The following is a 24240-nucleotide window of genomic DNA, read 5'->3' as shown; positions in this document are numbered from 1 at the left end:
ATATTTATATATATAAAGAGCAAATGTATGAAAATATTATGCATGCTACTCTAGTCAATGGCCGGCGGCGTTAGGGTCTAAATACCTAAACAGGCCAAAAGCTAGCCAAAACGCAGGGCAGGCAAAAACTGAAAAAGAAAAATGTGCGGCCAAAAGTTTCGTGTAGGCTTTGCAAAATGGAATGTAACAGGCAGAATGACAGCATTTAATGCGCTAAAGCTAAGCCCAAAAAAGAAGCACAAAAAGTTTGTAAGCCAGAGAGAGAGAGAGAGGAAGTAAGAGAAAGGCAGGAAGCAAAACTTGGCCAAAGGTCGAGTTAATCTTTGGATGTGGCATACAAGGCAAATTGCCTAGGCCGCAAGTCGAAAAGGCGCATGCCACACATACACACACACACACACATATATATATGACAGACTGCAGTTTTGGTTTATTTAAGCCAACTCGGCTTTAATTAAACTGCTTCACTTCCATGATTAAAACACACTTCATGGCTCACACACTTGGCCAAATATATGTGTTGGGGCTATTTATAAAGCTGTCAGCCTGTGCAGCACTTTATCAAAACCCAACCGCTAATCAGCTGTACGAGCAGCTATCTAATCAAGCCAACTAGCCCAGGCCACAATAATTATGCGCCGATCTGTGGCAGTTGTTGTCACAGCATATTGCGTATACGCAGTGATAACAATGTCCTTTCGGTCAATTTGAACCACTAAATTGGATTGATTACTGGCCCAACTTCGATTTGTTTGTGTAATGGCGCAAAACTGTTGACGGAAATTGCTGCGATTTTCGGATAAGCACAACTTTTAATGCCCTTACGGGTTGTTCATTCAACTTGATTTAAATTTGGATTTATTTGGGCTTTCATGACAGATTCTATTTATGTGATTTGTGGCTATTTATATAATTTGTTTCATTTCTTTAATGAGATGTCATTCATAGATTGGAGTTCGTAATAGATCAACAGCACATGAGCATTTATGGATTGGGTGTGTACTATTTTAGTACCATGCCAGAAATTATTTTATAAATATAAAATTGATCAATTATTGTGTTATTTATAGCACGCGTATCTACATATATATTGTCATTTTTATTAAAAGGTTAAAGGTTTTTTTTTTAGAGTCTTATTAATTTGTTAGTTTTGTTTGAAGATTCTACATCTTTTTGGGCAACTGTCTTGCGTAATATTTTAAATTCTTGTTATATAAAAGTCTCATAGAGTATTTAAGCCAAGGCACAATTTGAATTTTGTCAACTTACTTATGTTCATCTATTTTGTTGTTGTCCTTTGGCTAATAAAATGTAAGTGTTTTTTGGTTTCAGTTTGAATATCGCTTAATGGCCACGAGTTTGCTTGTGCAACGTTTCCTAATGTTTTGTTTTGGAAATTTAATATCGTAATTATGGCAGTCCATATATGTCAGGCTTAACATCTGCTTGCTGACCCCACAGAATATTTTCCTTTTCCATTTTGTACGCTGATGCGTGTCGAAGCTGCTTTTTATGATATTCTGGAACAAGGAGGCTGTGCGTGTGGCTATTTACTTGCCCCGCCCCTTGGTGTGTGCGTGTGTGGCTTTCTGTTTTTTTCGTTCTTTTTTTTCTGCACTTGTTTATTGTTGCTGCTAAATGTATAACATACTGTATAGTCCATAACATACAACTTAACACGCTGTCCTAACTCGTCGCTGTAATCCCTAATCTCATATCCTGTGCGTATTTTTTTGCCCTGTGGCTGGAATTTGGTATGAGGGGCATGCAGAGAAGGCAATAGAAGAAATATTAGACATATGAAGAGTGGGCTTTGAAAATTTAAACAACCATAAGAGGGCTATCGCTTTCATATCGCATTCTTATCTTCCTTGGGCTTGAGAGGCTAGGATAGATTTCTCGCTTGGCTGTTAGGAATCGCTATCGCATGGGAGATACAATCCTATTGTAAATAAGATAACTTAAATGTTTAATATCGCCAAATAATCGCTTTGGACGTTACCATTGCGATATGAATATGTTCTTATACTGAAGCCAACCATGCTAAACTATATGTTAATGTACTTCCAGGCGATAAAAAGCGCTGTAAAATTTGTTCAACGTGTGTGTTTAGCTTATGTGTATCGCCTAGTTGTCTTCCCTGTCTCTTCCTTGCGATAAGAATCAATTGAGGATCGTTTTGGGTGTTTGCATTTCACTCATTTACAGAGTATCTCATAGTCAAACCGGCAATTGAGTTGCCTAATTCTTGTTCTTTGTAAGCACTTGGGTCAGTTGGCGCTGGGAGCAACGATTTGTACCAACATTATCTGTGTGGGCGAGCGTGTAAGAGCGTGTGTGTCTTACTTTTGGGACTATTTGTTCAGATTTTGTATTCTTCCATTTGCTGCGATGCTTGTGTTCTTGGTATTTGCTCGGCTCCGTCAGTTTCACGCAGACAGCTAAGTGATTTTAGCTCAACTCGGCTGATATCACAGGCCATTTATGTAATTTAAGAGCTGCCAAAACTTGGCCAAGTTTTTTGGCTCTTAGCACTTTGGCCGTCCGGAGCCTGCCAAAAAATGGATTTCAATGTCAAATTTAACAGTTGATGAAATTTAAATAGCTCGCAGCTTATGCACTCAGAAGTTAGCCAGGGTGAAAATTGATTTTAGCCATTGTAATCAAGTTGAAAAATCCGAATAATGTATTGGCCATTCGAAAGTTTCGCCGTTAATATCTTAAGAATTTATGACACAGTAAACCATTCGATTGGCACAAAGTTTTCAAGCAAACTTTTACTTGGTGCAGCAAAACTTGCTTTTGTTTTGATGCCAAAAACCTTTTTGTTTATGCCATAGTGAGAAACAGTTATTTATAGCCCTTATAGCATATTTTCAGTCAGCTTTTGGCTTTAACACCCTTTAAGATGCGCTGCCAAATCCGGCCAAGAGCCGCACAAAAGCCAAAGGCAAACAAACAGCTACCGAGTTTTCTTAGATTACAAAAGTTGCTTTGTTTGAATTGCTAATTTCTTTCTTTTTTGGCTCACACACACACACACACACCCACACACAGGTGCGAATTTACCGTACTCTGCGTATTTTAGCTGCCAAAGAAGTTAAGTCGAAATAAAAATTCAATTTTCGCCAACCTCAAAAAGTTCTCTGGGCCACAAATCAATTTGGCACTTGGCAACGACTACAAAGCAAAACGAAGAATGTTTAAATTAGAATTAAGAGCTCTCTTACCGATAACGCACGACTGGCAGATACCATGTACCCAAATCCAAATGACAATCTTAGTTGTGTACTTCTTATCAGGCAAAAGATAGATTTTTCTCGGCTTCCGACTATTGGGCGAGTTATCGTTTGGGATAAACAAGCACCCTCGGGTTGTAATTGTAATTTTTGATGTATGCCACAAGAAATGGGGTCTATAAATCGATTTGCGACAGTCTTGAGATATATTAAAGGTAAACAGTTCTTACCAACTTCTTATCGATTTTGGGACAGCTGGAATAGTTATCGCAAAGGTTTAGCACCTACTTGCTAATTTGCCATGCTAAGTATTCTACAAAAATGCAGGCTTGCATATACGATTTTTATCGGGTTTCTCGGGAGAGCTATTGTAAGAGGATAAAAGAGCATCCATTTGATTAATTCAATATCACTTGCTTTTGCGATCTCCGATACATCAAAAGTGAACATGCCTAATGAATTTTAATCGACTTTAAGACAATTCGGAGCAGATTCAAAAGGGCATACAGACTTGCCAAGTGAATATCACCAGATTTTACGATCTCCGATATATCAAGAGCCAAATTGTCCAATCGTTTTTGATCGATTATAGGAGTTGTTGAGCCAAGCAACTATTTACCAATTTAATGTCACTAGTTTTTAAGATCTTTTATATATTAAAAGTAAACAGGAGTAACTGATTCGTATCGAGATAGGGAAAAAAATTGTACTGCATATGAATTAGATTAGTAATGTTGTCAAAGATGTCAGTCAGTTACATGAATAAGGTAATCGGAAAGTATCCATTCTATGAAATCAAAGGATACAGGGTATGTTCATAACGCTTAAATGAAAAAAGAAATCATAATGAAATTGGTCTAAAACATCTGTAAACGGGCTGCTCCTAGAGGAAAATCCTTGTGTTCAAGCTGCCTTTTTTTGTCTATGCTTCATTCATATACTTTATAATGCTGAAAGGGGTCATTCACTGAGCATAGAGTTGAAAGCTGATGAGGGTAATAAACCAGTGACAACTGCGTTTATTGTTGACCAGCATCCGTTTTGGCTACCGCGCCTAATTCCGCATGCAAAAGGTTAACCCGAGCGAGGTTTTCGGAGTTTACCCGCCCAATAACAACTTTTTGATGGTCTTAGGCAGTACGTCAGCTGAGGATTATGCGCATATGGTTTTATTTATTTATTTCTGTTTGTTATTGTTGTTTGTTCATGCATACTAAAGCGGGGTATGCGACCTTGATATATGGCTTTAGCTATAATGCTACGTGCACATAAATATCTGAACGTGTTACACTTCTCAGACTGTCGGGGCTTTACGCAGTGTACCCTTGCTGCAGGTGTCACGATTTTGCGGCCTCGCTGGATGCTTTGTAAAAGCACAAGCCATAAAACATAAATAATTGAGAATTTGAGAGATTAGGTTGTTCAAAATGAAGTACGCCAAGGTATTAAATGTTGAATGTGTTGCAATGATATATTGTATAGCTAGTAAAAGATATAAGCGTGGGGTTAATAGATTTGATTCGAGTGACACTTTAGCATTAAGTTAAATCTGCAAAACTTTCAGTTATAAAGAATATTATATATAAATTGCATAAACAGTTTTCTCTAAAGTTCTATCTTAATGTTAATCTCATTTGTGGAATAATAGGGAGTAGCTTGCCTACCTATTGTGAGCTTAATATTGTTTTGAATATTAAATAACGCTTTTTACGAGTGTTAATTTTTTAAATAAAAGGAACATTATGTCTAGTTAAAAGCCCGAGCAAGAGTATGAATTTTACTAAGATTAGCTTTTGCTAGCGTATTTATTATTCGTGGCCTGCGCTCATAGACTTTTTAAGCATATTATTTATGTGCGTTACCCACAAAGACGGACAATTGTTATACCGTTTATGACCCGGGCTGACGAGCATAATTCCCAGGCAGAATGTTTACCCAGTAACCATGTGAATGGCATTTCCGCGCTGGCAGCTGCCATTTCTGTTGGCCTTAAAGGTGAATGGCAAAAACAATAAAATGACGGCGTTGTAATGTAACAGCTACAGTTACACTCGGCCCACAAATGACGGAAGTCACGGAATATAAAAATTGTTTCATATTTCTAAAGCAAAAGCTCACACCCACCTTCCCTACTACCTAGCCCCTTGCACTGGGTCGAACGGAACTGACGCGTTGCAGCAGGTGCCAGAAGTTCATTAATTGATAAGGCATGTGGCACAGGGTATTCAGCTATCAGTAAGGCTATCGATTTGCATTGATGTCAGCGTGTGCTACATATGCCAAGAATCTCAGTGCGCTGCATTTTGAGAGATTAATGTTGGGAACACCCTAGCCTTAGCTCCCCTTATTGCGCTATTTTCCCTCCTGCAACAATATTTTCCATCATGATTAAACTGTTTGATATGCTGCGGCTTGCAGTTGGGGAGCATTTTCCATTTGGCCGGCACCCAAGAGGAAAACAAGCAACAATATGCCAATGTTGAGGGTGTTCGACTAGGAAATATCCTGTAGCAAGGTCTAAAGTGGGTCGATAAATATCGATATGTGGAGCGACTGTTATCGAAAAAATAATGAGGTAGAACTTTATAATATTCTGAGTTTCCAACAGATGAAACATGAATAATAAAATATATTTATCTACTGTCATCGATTTCTTATTAACAAGCTGCCGTCATTCGATATCTTTGGGATGATATCGATTGATTGCTTAGAGCTTTAGTAGCACCTGAGATGTATAATAACGGATTATCGCTCTTTTCCAGGTCGAACAATTAAAAAATAATCGTTTACAATCTGTAATAAATAAAATATGAATATATATCAGGCAGACACAACATGAGACCAAATATTTTAATTAACTTAGCTATTGTTGCTGATAAATAATATATATACCTTATAGGTTTGGCACACTCTTCCTCTCTCGGTTGTAAGCACTTCCACAGCTCGCTTTAATAGCCATATTCCTGGGTACAGGGTACACAAACTACACATAATGAGCTGCCATTTATCAGCCACACACGCATACGCCCACGCATCTATAGCTAGATATTTATATATACACATAGATATTTATTTAGTACCCTTAGCTTTTTGCCTTTTGTCTGGCAATTTGAAGTTATGAAGAAGAGCAAAAAGCAGAAAGCGAATCGCGTGCTTAGTATGTGTTTATTTTAAGGCGTCGCCAACACAACAAAAAATATAAGAAAAAATATATATAGGTCCGGCGACAAAGTCAAAGTACTTAAGGGGCGTGGCCGCATTTAGTCGCATTTTTTTTCTCTTGATTATACTTTTAATTGAGCTACTAATTCAAGCCTATTTAGTATGCAAGTCCATTTGAACGCCCATTTCTTCCCATTTCCTGTAAAGTTGGCAACTTTTTAAAGACTTCATGGATCATTCGCAGTAAATGCTGTATAACTTGTATATTTTGGGCTCATCTGCGGCTCTGTGTCGCTGTCTGTAGAAAAAAGCGAAATAAAACCCAAGTAGCTAAAAAGTGGTCGTATAATAACATTTTTTACGAAGCCTTGGCATAAAATGTAAAAAAATAATACGAAAACGAAATGTTTCAGTAAAAACACTTAGCAAAGACTTTTATTTTGTTAAGCGAAGCGACTGATAGATACCCTGTGTATATATATATATATATGTATATACCCTGAACACACTGTATGTGAAGGAGTATCGTACTTTGTCCAAAGAAATACTTACATATTTTTCAATTTACTTTGTAAATTACACTACCCTTCTATTCGATTTTCACGAATCTAACTTAGGCTTGAAAATGGCTATATTATTAAAGATTTCTTCGGCTTGTATACTCTGTGATGCCATTGTATACAGGGTATAAAACCACAGCGTCATCATCATCAGCAACTGAAATTGTGGCAGCACTAAAGCAACAGAAACTGAAAAGTGGGTAACACTTTAATTAGGGGCTTTCCTCCAGCTTCATCTGGCCAAACTGCACTCGAGGAAGTGTCCGGGTGTGTGTGTGAGTGTGTTTGTGTGACGATTTGTGAGTGCGCGAGTGTGTGTGTACTTTTAGCATTATGTTTCATTATGCATATGAAATGTGTGACATGTGAAATATACCTAGTACGCGTAGATAGGCACACCCTCGAATACCTGAGACAGTCAGAACGAACGCGCACTCATTAAGAATTCATGAGCATTTAAAATGCTTTTCATTTCAAATTTTGCCGGCATACAATTTTCGCTCGGCGACGTGTTTATGGCCTTTAAAAAAAAAAAAAGCAGCATAAGCAGAATATATTGCAAAGACGTGACAAATTAAAGAGGCGCATTCGAAACAATCTTCGCTAAAGTTTCTTTAAGGATTGTTTAGCAAAGTTCTCAGGATTTGTTTTCTATGCATTTGATGGATTTGCAGCCATTTGACTTGCTGCACTCTTGAATGCTGCACTCAATTAGCCAACGACAACAACAACAGCAACAGCAACAACAATAACAGGAAGATGCACTGGAGGTCAGAGGTTGCAACGATTCATCATTGTCACTTGGGCACACAGTGCGAATGTCTGCCAACTCAATTGTTGTTTTTTATTAGCCCAGCTGCCAGTTGATTGTGTTTAATGAACTGCCCAGCGCGCATTTTGTATTAAAATCAATTATAATGGCAGCTGAATGGAAAAGTCGGTTATTTAGTATTTAACGAACCATGCCAAGGCAACGAACGCAGCGGAAATTCTTAAATTTATTTCTCATGTCTAGTGAAAATGTCGAAAAGAAATGCAAAACAATGTGAAAAGGTGCAGTGAAAAATACGCTGAGTGTTGGTGAAAAGTCCATGAAGAGTATCTGGAAATACATATCCAAGAGATGACACACAATCTACAAGTTAGCTATACAGCATTGGGCATGTCGGACGATAATCAAACGAATACGAACAGCTATTCGATGCCATCGATAGCATCGCCCACACGCAGCGCCGGCGGCGGCAACGGCAACGGCAACGGCGGCGGCGGCGGCGGCATCAACACGCGCAATGTCAACTTCAATGAGGAGCTCAACGATCTGGCGGGTTATCCGCCGCAGCAATTGCCAACCGTGCGACGCTTTTCAAAATCATTTTTCCAGCGACCCCGTTCCATGTCCGTCTGGAGTGACATAAGTCGCAGCAGCATGCGTTTGGATGAAAGGTAAGTCCATGGGTAGCCACAGCTCCAACTTCGGCGTCAGCTGCACCTTATTCAAGGCATTTATCTGACAGCTAAGGTGAGGGGGTCTATAGGGGATCTGCTTGCCCTCGAGGGCACAGTTTCTGCGGCTGATTGCGTGCGTGTTTGGGCTACAGCAATAATAAATGAAGAACAAAAAAAAAAAAAGAAAGAGAAAGGTTGCAGAAATATGTGCTTTCATTTCGCCCAGCATTGCTTACAATGCCAGACCCCAGGCCTGTGTTTGTTATCCCTATATCAGAGCGAATACAGAGCTTATCGGAGCGAGCTTGTAAAGCCATTTATAAATATATTTATATAAACGGGCTTGTTTATTTGATTGTTTCGCTTAGCTGGTTAGGTTCTTGGCAACTTAAAGACATATTCTTTTAAGCCAAGCCTTACTCAAAATGTATACAAAAATTTAGGATTAAATTTATTCATTTGCTTGGAGTATATTTAAAAGTTTTCAATTTAATTAAAACCTCTTGAGACATAACTTAAAATGTGTTTACAAATTAAGTTCGGAAAGTCTGACTGAAGTCTGTTGCAGTTATTCGTCCGTAATTTTAATTTTCAATCAAAACATTTAATATGATTTTATTTGGCAACATTTTAGATTATAACATATGCTCGCACTTTAAATAATTTATGACTTAAAACGCAGCTGGGCTCGAATTAATTAATTATTTATATATGTGTCAAATCCTTATGTTGTATTTTTATTAATTTTTATTTTATATCTGTATATTGTATTTGTATTAAATCCTTTTATATTATTTACATAAAATGATGGAATAAACCCTACGGCACATTTCTTTGTGTTTTGTTTAGGTTTTTGTTGAATATTTTTCTTTTATTATTATGCTTTCTGCTATTTTGTCATAACTTGTCTGATCCAAAATTGTGTTTGCCGCATTTAATCGTTAATTGCTTTGCATAAAAGCTTACAAATTAAATTTGAGCGCGATGGCAAATGTTTCGCCTTGGGGCCAAAAATAACACAAAATTACGCATACGCCATGTTGAGCGGATGTCAAGCGGCGCTTTTATAACGTCTGAAATGAAATTTCGTGGACGTCACAGGCCGTCGGTCACTTTAATTTAGTTAAGGCACTTGAAGTTTATTATCCTGTTATTCCGTTGTCTCTGATTGTAGCTCAATCTTTTTGGCGTTTATTACTTTAATATCACTCGACGCAAAGCTGTGCGAACTCTGAAGCATTTTTTTTGCTTACTTATTTTCATCGAATTAAATGTCAGTCGGTTAGTTTGGGTGAGTGTGTGTGAGTGTGAGTGTGGGTGTGCGTGTGTTGACGTTAATGCGGCTTTGCCAGGATGACAGCCAACTAAGAAATATGTCTCCCTGCGGCAAAACAGATAAAGTGTGAACAGAAACTGAGATGGTCTCAAAATAGCTTGGGAGTTAATTTAAATGGAAATTTTGGCTTTGAGAAACGCAAATTTCAATAAATAAATATCAACATCATTTTGGTTATATTTATTAGGCTCTTTAAGCATTTTAATGCAATTAAATTCTTGTCAATAATTTTCCAAAAATATGAGCATACCTTAAATTAAAATCATCATCAATCAAAGCCGGTTGAGAAATGTGCACTCATGTGTGTCATATCTTAAATATTGCACAAATATATATATATATATACAAGAGCTGAGACAAGAAAGCTGAGTAAGGAAATAAAAATCTTTAAAATGTGCTTTGATGATCAATTATTTTTTGCAAAAATAACAAATCGTATTTCAGGCGAAAAATCATTGAAGTTCTTTAAGGAACCTCGTTATTGGCTCATTAAAAGCTCAAGTAGCGCTTTGTGTGACCACGTTATGGGGAATCAGATTAAGATTACGCTTGCCTTTTTTTTTATAATGCTGACTAGTCGATGGCTGCAATAATGAGGTCGTTTAGCACGTGCTTTTTAAGTATTGAAAACGGATATAAGCGACGTCTGTATACATTTGAAGTTAAGGACTTGGCGGCTCTTAAGAGGCATTAAGCAAATTTAATGACCTTTTTGTAGTCGCTTCAGCTTATGAGCTTTCACTTCCGCAAATGCACTCGAAAGTGTGTTAACGAAAAGCATTTTCCATTATTATCATGACCAAAGTTGTGGCAAGTTGCGTTCCACAAAAAGGCGAAATGCGGAGTTTCTTTGGCAAGACAAATTTTACTTGTATATATTAGATCATCTTGTAAAATCTGAGCTTGTTTATATCAGCAAGCAGGTTGAATCATTTTTGTTATACGTGAAGATTAGATAGGCATTCGTGCCTATAGATGCATTTGAGCAATTATTATTATTTAAAACTATTATTAAAGATAATATATAAAATAAATTATATCATTTTTCTATTCGAGCTAGAATTTTAATTATTTAGTTACTTGAAAAATATAGTTTTGTTACGGAAACCTTCAACATTTTGCTTATAATTTATATTTAATTGTAATTTATATTTAAATTTTTAATTAATTTTTTTTTTAATATATAAAATATTTTAACAAATTTTCTTGCTTTTTGTAATTTGTATATATTATGTTCTAATTAAATTTCATGTAGAAAATCATGTAGGGAAATCTAATAAAATAAATCTTAAAATATTAATTTACCAGTCAAGCGTCTTTTATAATAGGAAATGTTGCTTTTCATTTCTGTCTGTGCCATTTTCCATTCACTGTATGCCTGCAACTTTTCGCTTACATATTCTCGACAGGGCCCTAAGGCTTTGGCTTAATTTGGCAGCTAGTTGGTCGCAATATTCACTTTCTGTTTGCCGCGTAAATTGGTTGCACAAATGAAATGCTTCAATTTTGTGGGGGAACGCGGCAAATTGAATAGTTGTAATTGCATTTGGCAATGTGGCTGGCGCCTAGTTCTGGCCGTGTGGATGTGCCAGTGTCTGGGCCCGGCTGAAAGCCTTGTTGCATTCAGTCAGTGCCACGCCCACGTGCATTATAATTTCGTGTGCAATTGGCAGGTAGCGGATGTGTGCAACGTACAGCAACAGGAAACAGGCAACGTTTCAACTTGCCAAACCGCCCACCCCTCCCCATGTTTGGTATGAAATATGAAATTCGAGGCACAACGACACGTGGCAACAACAACGTTGCGCCAGACGTGTTGAGTCTCGAGTCTGTCAGTCAGTCAGTCAGTTTATTTGTCAGTCACGTGCGCTGTGCAAACTTTGCGGTCCACCGCTTTACGCTGGCAATTTATGTCAGAGGCTTACACAAACGTCTCTGCCCCTGATTATGTGTGTGTGTGTCTGTGTGTGTGTGTGTGTGTGTGTGTCAATTAGCGTAAATAACTCAATTATGCTCGCTTTTTGTGAGACTCCCGCCCAGTGCTGCTGCTCCTGTCGGTGCTGCATCGACACCTTTTGATTGGTGATTATGTGCGCCGCCAGCTAATTGGCTTGTCAGGCTGCAGCTTACGGCATCTGTGCCTGTATCACAATGTATCACCATCTGTGTGGTCATCACTGTCAGACATTGATTGCAGTTATAAACATTTATTATACTCTCGTTTGTTATGTGCGTATACAACATATATTTTCGCAAGGAAAAAAGACTTTTCTTGTTGCGTTGGCACATTGGAAAGTCGAGTATTTTTTGCTTTTATTTTTAATAAATGTAAAATTATTTTTTTAAATATACTTCCAAATTTTTTCTCTCTTATAATTTTAATACATTTCTTAATATTATTTAAATCATCTTGTGTCATTTCGAATTTCTTTGATATTTTCTATAGGTATTATGAGCTATAAAATAAACTTTATAGTATAGTTTAAATGATTAATGAAAACTTCTAAATCTTACTAAAAGAAACGAGTTAAGCTTTCAAGAAAGTTGCACATATTTCAAGCAGCATATTTGCTAAGAAATATCCCATCAATTTTCTGCTATAAACTTGGCCAATACATGTATTTGCTTTCTTCATGGCATTGCTTAACAAGACAATCCTTGCACACAACAGCGACATAAAATCCTTTAAGAACACACAACACACAACACTTATGCTCACACCCACACACACACACACACACACACAAATCGCTGGAGGGGAATAAACACACACTCACTTGAGGCTCATATATCAAGTGCTATTGGAAAACATTAACAGCGTGCTTCAGTTAAGCTCCTTGGCCCTACCGTTTAGCCACGCCCCTCTCTAGGTGTTTGCCTTTGGTCAACTGAATTCCTTTTTACACAATTCCGTGCAAGACTCGAATTTCTATTAATATACATATATACATATTTATATATAAATATATTTATTTTTCTTTTACTCTTTGCAGGTGAGTGCTTTTGGTCTTAAGCTGTTCCCAACCATATATAAAATTTATGTGCCACGGTACGTATGAGTAATATGCGCCATTTGAGCACCTAGTTGCCTGGCATTAATTGCAAGTATCTTAAATTGTGCACAACATGAACATTTAATTTACATACTTTCGCGCCGCAAAGCTGCCTCCAGGCGAATTTTCTTTGTCACAAAGACAGTTAAAAAACAATAAAAACAAAAATTTTGCATCTAATTTGGTAGGCAAACGGCCTGTGACATGTGGTTGACGACAACGGCAGCTTAAAAGCAGGCAGCAGGACGTGGCAGTCAGTGTCGCTTACCGTCTGAGGCGACCAACTTTTGCCGTCATATCGGTGTGTCTTACCTGTTTGCTCGCCCACGCATCGCATAATGATATGTGTCGGCCTGTCGCAATCGCACTGTTGGGCCATGTGTTGTTTTTAAATGTGGCTGTCGGCATTTGGCATTGTGTTTATCTTAAATACCAGATGCCTGACGGCTGAAAAACCAACAACAACAAAATGTCCCTTTATTCTCAAGCCTACGGCGAGCGATGCTAATTTGGCTCCAGGTGTGCAAAAATTCAAATTAGGTTGTTTAAAGGTAAAATATTTAAATCGGTTAATTTTCATACGAAACGAATTTGTGAGCGTGAAATGTTTTCGTATGTGCGTTATTATAAAGTTTTGCCCTTGTAAAGGCGTCAAAATAGAACATTAAACAACATAGATACATAGTTTGTTAAACTATTTAAATATTTTTTTAGCCTTGTTTTGCATAGTTTTAGTTTGAAATTTATATACTTAAAAGTTTTCAATATCACACACTGAAGCATTGAAAACAGTTTTGTTTTCCCTTGCTAAAAGAGTCGACAAAAATCTATTCAGAAGTTTCTATTCTAACTTTACATTTAAGTATTTACTATAAAACAAATAGGCAAAATATTGACACATATATTTATTGTATATTTATTTTCTAATAAGTGAGCTCGAAAGATATCTTTAAAGATATGATTCCTCTGTTGCTTAATTTCCCTAAAATTGTGGCTAACTCTTTCTTTGGGGGGAATTAAACACCCAAAGAGTACATTTTGATAAATTTTTTTTACATTGAGAAGCTCTGCTCTAGGGGAGCTTAGATGGACAGGAGGCCACCTCATGGTGGCAGCTGCAGAGTTAGCTAAGCTGATTCCAGAACGAACAGACATTTGTGTCACGCAGAAACGTGGCCCTGTGGACATGTGCGTGAGCGACAGTGAAGCGCTGGGGGCTTCATTTGGCGCAGAAGTGAAGATGAATGTCACATGTCGTGCTGCTTGGATTTAAATATAAAAACGTAACACTTATTTATTTCATGCAAAGCTTTCAATGCGCTTTTTCGGTATTAACGGGCAGCACGTTGATGTTGCTAAAATTAGCTTAAAATGTTGCTCACAAATCTATTTAAGAAAAAACACACGCTGAGACACGCCCACGCACAACACGCAGCTGTTTGGTGAAGTCAAGTGAAAAATATTGTTGCCTGCTTTCAGGCGCGGGCTGAAATAATATTACGTATACGCGACGTTGGCAAATAGCATCATAAGATTTGATTAAATAATTAATAGGATTTAATGGCTCAATGTCAGCGCAACAAGTATAAAACGTAATTGTGCCAGACCCAAAGGAAATGAAAGTTAAATGCGAAGAGGTTTTTCAAATTAATTTTTCTATAGCTGCGTTTCTATGCGTTCATTTTGTTGCCATTTTACAGCTGGCGATTTGCGTGCTTGCAGTTAATTAATAGAAAGCCACGTTGCCAGTTGGCCGACAAATGCCAAATGGGCAACAACACGCGGCACACCCAACCAAATGGTTGTCAATTATGCTGCAGCGCGCAATCAGTTGATTTTTTTTTTATCTACAGCTATGCAAACGCGTGCAGCGCGTCAGTGGCAGGTGAAGGACGCAGTTCAACAGTTCAGAGAACACAGCTGTCGAAATGCCAAAATGCAGCTTGTTTGCAACACATTTAAATGACCTTGGGAAGGGGCGTTTTTGGGGTGTGGCGCCGGTTGCCAAATAAGCTTTGCGTCCAGACAAATACGCTTAACACTACGCATTACAACGCACTGCACACTCACAAGCACACACACATGCACGAGACCGAGCGCTGCTCTAAAATTCTTTTATTTTAACCGACTGGGGGCTGCGCTGCTGACAGCGCTGCAACGGCGACGCTAACTGACGCTGCTGCCGCTGCTTCGCTCGCTCTCTCTTTGACTGCTCGAGAACGCTCTTCGCTGGCCAGCCACGTGCTTGCGCCGCCTTTGCTTTGTGCTTGTTATTCGCTGCGTGAGAGCGAGTCGAGAGCGTGCGGCTGTTGCAGCGTTGCCAGTGCGCAGAAAAAAACCAAGCATTTCGTTCGCAGCGGCTCGTTAACAGTTGCCCGCTAATGCTGCCCCATTGCGTGTGCTTTCGTTTTTGTTGTTGTTTCTGCACTATACGAAAGCTTTTTGTGTAGAGTTCTTGTGCGTGCAGTTTGGCAGCGAGTGCAACAGATGGCGTTTTGTGAAACGTTAAAAGAGAGACAATTATTAAATAGATTATATTTTTAACAGTTCCAATGATGTATTTAAATTAAAAGAAAATAATAAGTAATATTTTAAAGCTAACATAAAATAAAAATATAATAACATATATAGTATATAAAATAATTGTAAAAGGTTAAAAACGAGACAATTATTTTATAATTATATAAAAAATTAAATACATAAGCATTTTTGATCGACCTAGAACTGGATTAATTAATTAATCAATTGTAAAAAATGAGTTAACCTTTCATTGGGCTACATTTAGCCTTTTTATTTTTTAATATTTGATTAATTGATTTTCTTACTTTGATTAGCGTATTCAGTATTATTAGTATAAATTGTGTAGACACAAATATGCTTAGACTATGAGTATTATATATTGTAAGAACATATTAAGCTGCAAAAGTAGCTTAGTTTATTTGAAAAGTATTTATAAAGGATAAGAGCAGGCACATGATTACATAAAAATTAATTAATCAAATTATACTGCATGTCGCTTCACTTAACAAATTATTATTATTATCTAATGCCCGCATACCGTTCCCGGCCAATGCTGATTTGCTGATTTGATATTTAAGCCAGAAATGTTGTACATGATGCGTAAGCTATTCAGATTATGGAAAGCATATGTAAGGATTGTAAGGCATTCAACTAAACTGCTTTTGATATTGCAGTTAAATTATGCATAAAGTATATGCAATAACAGAACAAAATAAACAAACAATTATGCCATAAATATGTCAATAATAATGATAGCACAAATAACAAAAACAATAACAGTAATAGCTGCGGAGCTGGAAGTAGATTTAGGCCGCAATCAAGACTGTCGCCCAGTCGTTAGGCGTACGGCCAAAGGCATCCTTTGGCATACTCGGCTATCATTGTCATCAGCATTAACAGCTATATAATAGCTATAATGTTGTACCAGTTGTTTTTGTTGTTGTTGTTGTTGCTGCTGCTGGCAGGCTAACAGGCTAACAGGCTCTAACGGCAAGGGACGATTAAGATGCAAAGTGTATATTAGTATGTTAACACTCGGCACTCAACGCACAGAGAGACAGAGTTGCGTTGGCATTGTCAATGCCAGCCTGTTACACTTGACTTGACTTGACTTGAGGCAGCTGCTGTCCTGCCTGTGCTGCGTGTCCTGTGTGTCCTGCCTATTGGCCTGTCTCGCAGCCTGCCTGCTTGAGTGGCCATCCAGCTGCGTGTGGCATCGTCTGTTGTGTTTGGCATCTCAAATGGAATTCAGGCGTTACTCTAGCCGCTGGCTAGCAGCAGTAGCTGCTGCCCTTTCGCTTGTCTATGCCATTGATTTATTGGTCCCTTTTGCTGTTGTTGTAGGTACATGGTCTTGGTTTTGTTTTGCGCTCTGCTGCTCTGCCGCCCGCTGTGTTGTTTTGCTTTGGCATTATGACATTTATCGCTGTTTACATTTGTCATTTGTCTGAATTTATTGAATGGCAATGTGTGCTATACTCCATTAAATAAATAACATTTAACTTGTGTATTTATTATGAAATGCAGGTTACAGCATTAAAAGCCAATTTTCGACTGTGCCACGTTGCGTATGCGCAATTTCGTTAGCTTATTGCGGTCTGTGTGCGGCAATTAATGTAATATTTGCATGTGTGTGGCGCCACCTGTTGCTCGACTGCAACACTTGTGGGGGCGTGTGTGTGTGTTGTTGGCCTTTTAAATTTAATTAGAGCCTTAAATGATTTGTGGTCGTCTCTGCGGCTGGCACATTGTCTGCTTCTCCACATGACACTGAAATAAATGTCGAGTTGCGGTCATAAATATGACAGAGTCTAACGTTAATTAGACTCTGAGCTTGTTAACAACATTTCATTGTTCTTGTTATTGTCTATATTTGTTGTTGTCTTAGCGTTATTGTGTGAAACAGTTTGTCTAGTTAAACGGCCTGAAAATCACATGTGAGTGGGTGAACCAAATCAAACAACTGAGCTGCGTCTTTAAATTATCCAGCAAAATGTAAAGACCTAAAATATTCAACTAATGCGATCTAATGAATGTTTTTTAATTTTGTAACTTATATGAAATAATTATAAGTATGCTGATAAATTGTAAATTTTAAATAAATGTAGGCTCTTAAATATTTAGTTACAAGCGAGCTAATTAATATTTCATTGTTCACTAAATTATTAGAAATTACATTAAGTCAGATCGAAAACCCTATTTAGAAAATTAAATTAAAATGTAAATCGACATTTTGTATTCCAGGAAAAAGTTAATTGCTCAGCGTAAGACTAAAAGTTTATTAGCTTAGCTCTCCGTCAATATTTCAGCTTCCTACTTTGTTGAAGACGTTTAAAATCACATGAAAATATTTACTGTTAACTTAACATTTAGTTAACAGAACCGCCTTAACAGAGCGAGCTTTTGTACTTGTGTCCGCTCTCTTTTGCGTCCAAGGAAAGCTCTCAACTCAGCGTGTGTGTGTGTGTGTAGGTCCTGTCACGTTACGCATACGCCGCGTCTAACGATTGCTCGGCTCTGTTGAACAACTCGGGCATAATAAAATAGCAGCGCGATGCCTGCGACATCGGGCTTCAGTTTGCTTTTATACTTTGCACATGAAACATGTGATTTTCACTCGTACTGTGCGGCCGCCTGTTCAAGCATTTTCCTTCAAACAATTTTCCCGAGCACACACAGCGCTTGAGTTTGTGCGTGATTCTTCGTGTCTGTGCGTGCGTGTACGTGATTTTGTGCTTCGTGCTGCGGTCGCTGACATTTTTCGTGCCAAAATGTCGAAATTCGCGAAGCAGCCAAGTTGCATTTTTTTCGTAACGGATATTTTGCCAAGTGCTTATTACAAAATTAAACTAAATTAAATTAAATAAAACGAATTCAACTGAATTGCCTAGTGAATTTAATTCTAGTAAAATTGGTTCAAACAAGACTAGTTCAATTATAAATTGTAGTTTGTTTTAATTAGAAAACTAATTGATTACAATTAAATTAATTTCTAAATAATAGCTTATTGCCGCTGCACAACTTCTGGCATATTAATTAAAAACTATTTCAATTATTAGCAAATTAGTTTTTCGAACAATTCGCGCAACTTTTAGAAATAAAGCCCTCCACAATAATTGCTGGGAACCGGTTCCCATAAATCTGGCCAAAAACAAGTGTATAATTAACAAAAACTAGTACAAAAAACAAAAAAAAAAAATAAAATACAATAGAAATAATAGCAAACGCGTGTGTGTGGTGCATATAAATCTATAGAAGCAAACTCCTAGCTGTCTGGCTTAAATATTTAATTTGGTTTTAGCCCGGCCTTAACATATAAGTGGCAATACAATTTTTTGTTTTCCCTGCTGCTGTCAACTCTCGCCCTCTCTGTCGCAGACTCGCGCTGTCTCCAACGCGTATTTTAGCGCATAAATATAAATAAATAAGCAAACTCGGAGATATTTGTTTGTTGTGACCAGCTCTCCGGACCAGGTTAAGCTGTCTGTGCGTGTGTGTGTGTTTAGGTAACTTATTTATGTGCCGAATTGCACGGGCAGGCAGGCAGGCTTGGAACCTACGCCAAGCCCAATTCGTTTGCCGCAGTGCGAAAAAGGTTCAAAGTTCAACGTGAACACTTACTTGACTGCAAGTTAAAATTTATTACAAGCTGCTGTTAACCTTTACAATGCTTGGCCGCATCCCAGTCGCAGTCGCAGTCGCGCTCGCGCAATCCTTCGCCCGAGTGTTGTCCTGTGGGCATCGTTTGCCACACACACACAACATATAACGGGCAACAAATAAACGCAAATAAAATAGAAACAGAAACTCCAAACTTGAAGCTCATAAAAGCCAAGCACACACGCTCGCACACTCACGTTCACACACGCGCACACACACACACGCACGCACACAACAAGTGTAGCGGAACAGAAAAAAACATGGTATGTATTTTTTGTTCCCGTTGTTGTTGCTGTTGTTTCGTCCTCCTAGGTGTTGCCTGTGCTCAGGCAGCTCGCCATCGACTCAAGTGTGCACTCGTCTATGAATCCGCATCCGTAGACGCAATCGCATCCGCAGCCGCAAGACCCACAAAAGTCGTCGCAAGACAAAAGAAAAAAATATATGAATAAAATAAAAGAAAATTGTGCAAGTTTTTCTTTTCGAATTTCTAGCATTTGTTTTATATTTATTATTTTCAACATTTGTTTTTTTTATACCCTGAACCCATTAAAAATGGGTATAAGGGTATATTGTATTTTTGCAAAATCCAAATATATGTAACAGGCAGAAGGAAGCATCTCCGACCCCATAAAGTATATATATTCTTGATCAGCATCAATAGCCGAGTCGATCTAGCCATGTCCGTCTGTCTGTCCAACCGTCCGTCCGTCCGTATGTATGAACGCAAGGATCTCAGAACCTATAAGAGCTAGAGACTTAGATGTAGGTGCTCCTAGTGCCTGCGCAGATCGAGTTTGTTTCCGATAATCGATAACTTACTCCGTTTCCAAGCAGTCGATAAAAATCGATATCGATATCCTGTTTTTTTGCGCAATTTCGGTAAATAATAAGAGCTGGAGTCACCAACCTTGACATATAGCTTCTAAAATAGAATATATATATATATATATTATGTTGGAAGAAGAGGGTTCAGGGTATCCCCGAGTCGGGAGCTCCCGACTAGACCTCTTACTTGTTTTTTTTTCGGTTTAAGCAGCAAATTGTTTGCTTACGTGCGTAAATTTTATATCAGTAAAGGTTAAACTCTCTCTCTCTCTCTCTCTCTGTGTGTGTGTATGGGTGTGTGTGTGTGTGTGTGTATGGGTGTGTTTGGCATTTATTTCGGTTTCACTCTTTGGTCAGCTCTCTGGTTACCTGTGTTTATTTTTTTGGCCAACATAAATATGTTAATGGCCAAATGCTTTAAACATGCTCAAGTGCTTGACCCAAGCGAAGGTGTTTTTTTTTTTTTTATAACTCTTTCTCGCACTGTATTGTTAAATTATAGTGTGAACTATTGAAAATTCAGGTCGTCGGGCTTTGCCTTGCCTATTTGGTTAACTTTCAAATAATTGATAATTGCAGCTGACGACATGGCAATGCACTTAAATGCGCTCAAATGGCCAATTTGTGTAAATTTGCATAAAATGCAAGTTAAAATACAATTTTAGATTCAGTTGCTGTTAAAAATTCGCTGAATGCGCTGCCTGACATAAACACAGACTCTTGGTTGTAAGTTGAAGTGACAAAAATATTTCTACAGTTGCATATTTGCAGTATATAATTTGTCGATATTGTGTGCCACATTTTAGAACACTTTTTTAGATAATGTTTTCTTGTTGTCAGACTTCTTTTTGTTGCCATTTGTGTGTTTGTATCCTTTATTGTCTGACATTCTTAAACGTTTCGCTCAAATTGCCTTGCTCTCGCTTTGGAATATTTAATATTGTTATTTTACATTGCGAAACATCCGCAAGCGTTTAACTGGCAGAGTGGGAATGCGCTTTGTTACTTTCTATGCATTTTTAAGCGTCTGAGATATTTTTTTATGGCAACCTTTAAAATAATAGAGTGTGAATGCAATATTTCTCTTTCATTTACTCAACTCTGAACATTTGCTGCCTTTCCTCCTTTATATGAGATTTTCCTTTATGTTTGAATAATGTACTTATATTCTCTCCTCTGTCTTCTTTTTTCCCCTTATTCTCTGTGTGACATCCGTAACTTAAATAGTTTGATTTTTCGACAATATTTAGCTCTTTTACGTTCATTTATCTTTGTCTTATTTTTGGCTCTTTTTTCCATAAACCCAATGTTTTTTTTTGTTAAGCCTGTTGCCCTTTCATGGGGATTCTTCAAACATCCCATTTATAAACGTTTCACTGGCAGAACGTTGAGACAAACTTCAATAATTTTATTCTGGCTTATGTCGCATTATTTCATGGATATTTTGATACTTTATTCTTATTGTCCTTAAACGTTCTGTTAGACTTTCCAGAGTTCACCGCATAATTGATAACGGAACCTTTTCTTATGATATAGAAACATATGTTATAGTGCTCGCTCGATTCCTAAATTCCTTCTCTTCTTTTTTCTCTTTGTCAGCTTTGCAGTGCTATATTCTTAGTAATATTGTCAGGCTTATATTATTTTTATGTGATATTTTATTTAAAAGAACAAAAATTGTGTATACGAAATGCAATAGACAAAAATTCCCCAAAGATAAAGCTAAGAACAATCGGCCTCCGTTTGTTTACCTGCTGCAATTTGCAGCCCGTTATTGTTGAATTGTGCACGGCATTTATGGGACTTGAGGTGTCCCATAAAATGTGCACAAATTTTCAGTACAGCTTGCTTAATTAAAGGGGCGTGGCTGGGTGGCTGGGTGTCTTCAGCCGGGCTTGTAGACATCAACATAGCCGCAAAACAGTAAACAAATGCTAACTCAGCCGAGAGTTGGGTCGCACAACTGTGGTTTGTGTCAGCTCTTGCTCAGCTCAGCTCTTGCAGTCATTGCAGTTGACATTATGCGCATTAAATGCGCTTGAAATGCTGCACGAACTGGCATTGCAACTGCCACGGAGACCGACACCAGCCAGTAGCAGCAACACTGCAACTGACACTTGCCGGACGCTGGCGTCAGGCAAAGCCGGAAGCCCTGTGGCCGGTGCTCCGGACTCGGACCCGGACCGGGTACATCCTGGCAGCAAGTAACTGGCAAAGCGCTTCTGTGAATTATGTCGTTTGGGTTCAGCTCGAGTGAGTTTCTAATGCAAAATAACAACAAACTGGGCCCGAGCATTTCCTATACCCGATCCTACCCCACCCCTTCCCCCAACGCCCAAACAAGGCCCGGCATTTGCCGCCGGAAGAGGCAAAACCGCTGTCATCCACGTAACTGGCAGTTGGCTGGGGCGGGCTTAGTCGGGACTTAGTTGTAGCCCTCGCTTGTTGGCCATAATTAGCGTCGCATGTTGTGCTTTTAATTAAATATTTAACAAAATACATGCGTGTTCCTCTCCAGCTATATATTTTGGTTACATTTATTTCCTCTTCTTTTCGCCAAGTAGCACTTTAAATTCATGCTCATTTTAATAACAAAACGCACGGTGCGTATACGCGATATCTGCTTTCGTTCCATCGCGTAATCCGCTGTTAATTAGCAGCTTTATGCGCCGCCTGCTGACATTACAAATTTAACATGCACCTTGACGAGCGTATCCTCCAACTTAAAAGATTCCCAGTAGGCGAAACGCCTAGGATTAGAATTGTGAATTGGCGAGAATGGAAATTAGCTTGGCTTGGTTTGTGGTTGAGGAAGGACACTGCGCTAAAATATAACGTGTATTGGCATTTAAAACTAGTTGTTATACATGTCGCTAAATCATTGTATGGCATATGAAAAATATATTTGTTTAAAAACTGTAATACTCTTCTACAAAAAATATTATAAAACAAAAACCTCCGTGACAGATAGAATTGTCTCTGGCTTAAGATTTTATTTATATTTGATATATTACATTTTCTTTTTGATTTTTTAAAGCTTTTTCCTTTTTCTATTCAGTTAAGCCTTATGCTGAAAATGAATGATAACTCTGTGTATAGAGCCGCAGTCTTATCTAGTTATATTTAGCTTTAATTGAGGAATATCTCGTATGGGCAACCCTTTTCCTGCAATTTCATATTTCCATTAAAAAAATACGTTCTGCTGTCTGAATTCACTTTGCTTACGGATGTTTATCGTTTTGCCTGCCTCGCCATCGGCTAATGCCCATTAAATGTCAGCTTCAGTCAGAGTAAAGTGCTGAAAATGGTTTTCAAAAACTACGCTTTTAATGCAATTATAATTGATTGTACGATAAGCCTTTAAAATAGCTGTCAAAAGTCTGCCAGGAGTTCAGTTCTGGGAAGGAAGCATAAGCGGATTGTAATGGCCGCAAACGAACTGCTCCTGTGTCTGGTCCTGGCCACACTTTGTCAAAGCTGGCCGGGATCTGAAATTGCAGCTGTAATTGGAGGCAGACGACAAGATTTTCTCTATAATTTTGTGGCCAGGCTGCACGAGGAGCGGCCAATTCTGTTGCTGTTGCTGCTTCAGCGTCGCCGGGACAATGGCTTTGGCACTTTGCAACACTGGCAAGCAGATGATTGGCCAGTGTTGCGTTACGATGAACATGAGAAGATCATTGTGAGAAATACTACTCGAGAGGCTTTGGCACTCGTTTGTATGCGGGTATTAAGTGATGCAGTCTTACTGACCGCACTGGCCGCCAACTTTGAGGGCATGCGAGAGGCCCGAATTGTCGTCTGGCTGCAGCTGGAGGCTGCACTGGTGCCACAGGCATTTCTCGTTATAATCGCCCAGCAGGCAATTCGTTATCATTTCTATAATATATTAATACTGCGAGGCACCACTGAATTTTCTGTGCTACGCATGCGACCATTTCCGACGCCCAGCTACGAGCCGCTGCTGCTTAACAGCACTGAACGCATCTTTAGCCAACACTGGCGCAATTTTCAGGGCAAAACGGCCTACATAATATCCTCACTGGTGCCGCCCAATAGCTTCATAAGCCGCGACCCCAAGACGGGCAAAGAGTACATCAATGGCTTCTGCTACAATCTGCTGCACAGCTTTGCCAAACATCGCAACATCAAACTGAAACCGTACATTCGTACCTTGAATAAATCATCGGCCATTCTTTATACGCCGCAGATCATGTACCTGATAAATATTGGAAAGGTGGATATCGTGGCCAATTTGCAGCCGTTTGCGCAGAGTCTCAAATACGCGGGCACACAAAACACAGCCAGCTTGGGCATGGTCAGCATGTTTATGGTCGTGCCCTGCGGCAGGGAGTTGAGCATTGAACGGATCTACAGGCGTCTGTTTCCGTTGAACTGGTTAACCTGGCTGCTGAGCATCTACTTGAGCTTTGCCG

General features: G+C 38.6%; 1 protein-coding gene across 5 annotated transcripts in view; it reads left to right on the top strand.

The window, feature by feature from the left end:
* The first annotated feature begins 8084 nt into the window (after positions 1–8084).
* Positions 8085–24240, top strand: part of LOC115763611 (potassium channel subfamily T member 2) — a 102255-nt gene continuing 86099 nt past the window's right edge. For all 5 annotated transcript variants that reach the window (XM_030706261.1, XM_030706253.1, XM_030706247.1 and 2 more), the window contains exon 1: positions 8085–8404. In XM_030706261.1, the coding sequence (XP_030562121.1) occupies positions 8085–8404 (320 nt within the window). The remainder of the gene's footprint in view (positions 8405–24240) is intronic.

The sequence above is a fragment of the Drosophila novamexicana genome, unplaced genomic scaffold (genome assembly GCF_003285875.2).
Source record: "Drosophila novamexicana strain 15010-1031.04,08,12 unplaced genomic scaffold, DnovRS2.1 tig00000008-arrow-pilon, whole genome shotgun sequence".
In the NCBI taxonomy this organism is placed as follows: domain Eukaryota; kingdom Metazoa; phylum Arthropoda; class Insecta; order Diptera; family Drosophilidae; genus Drosophila; species Drosophila novamexicana.
The sequence above is the reverse complement of the archived record's forward strand: the minus strand, read 5'-3'. Positions and strand labels throughout refer to the sequence as shown.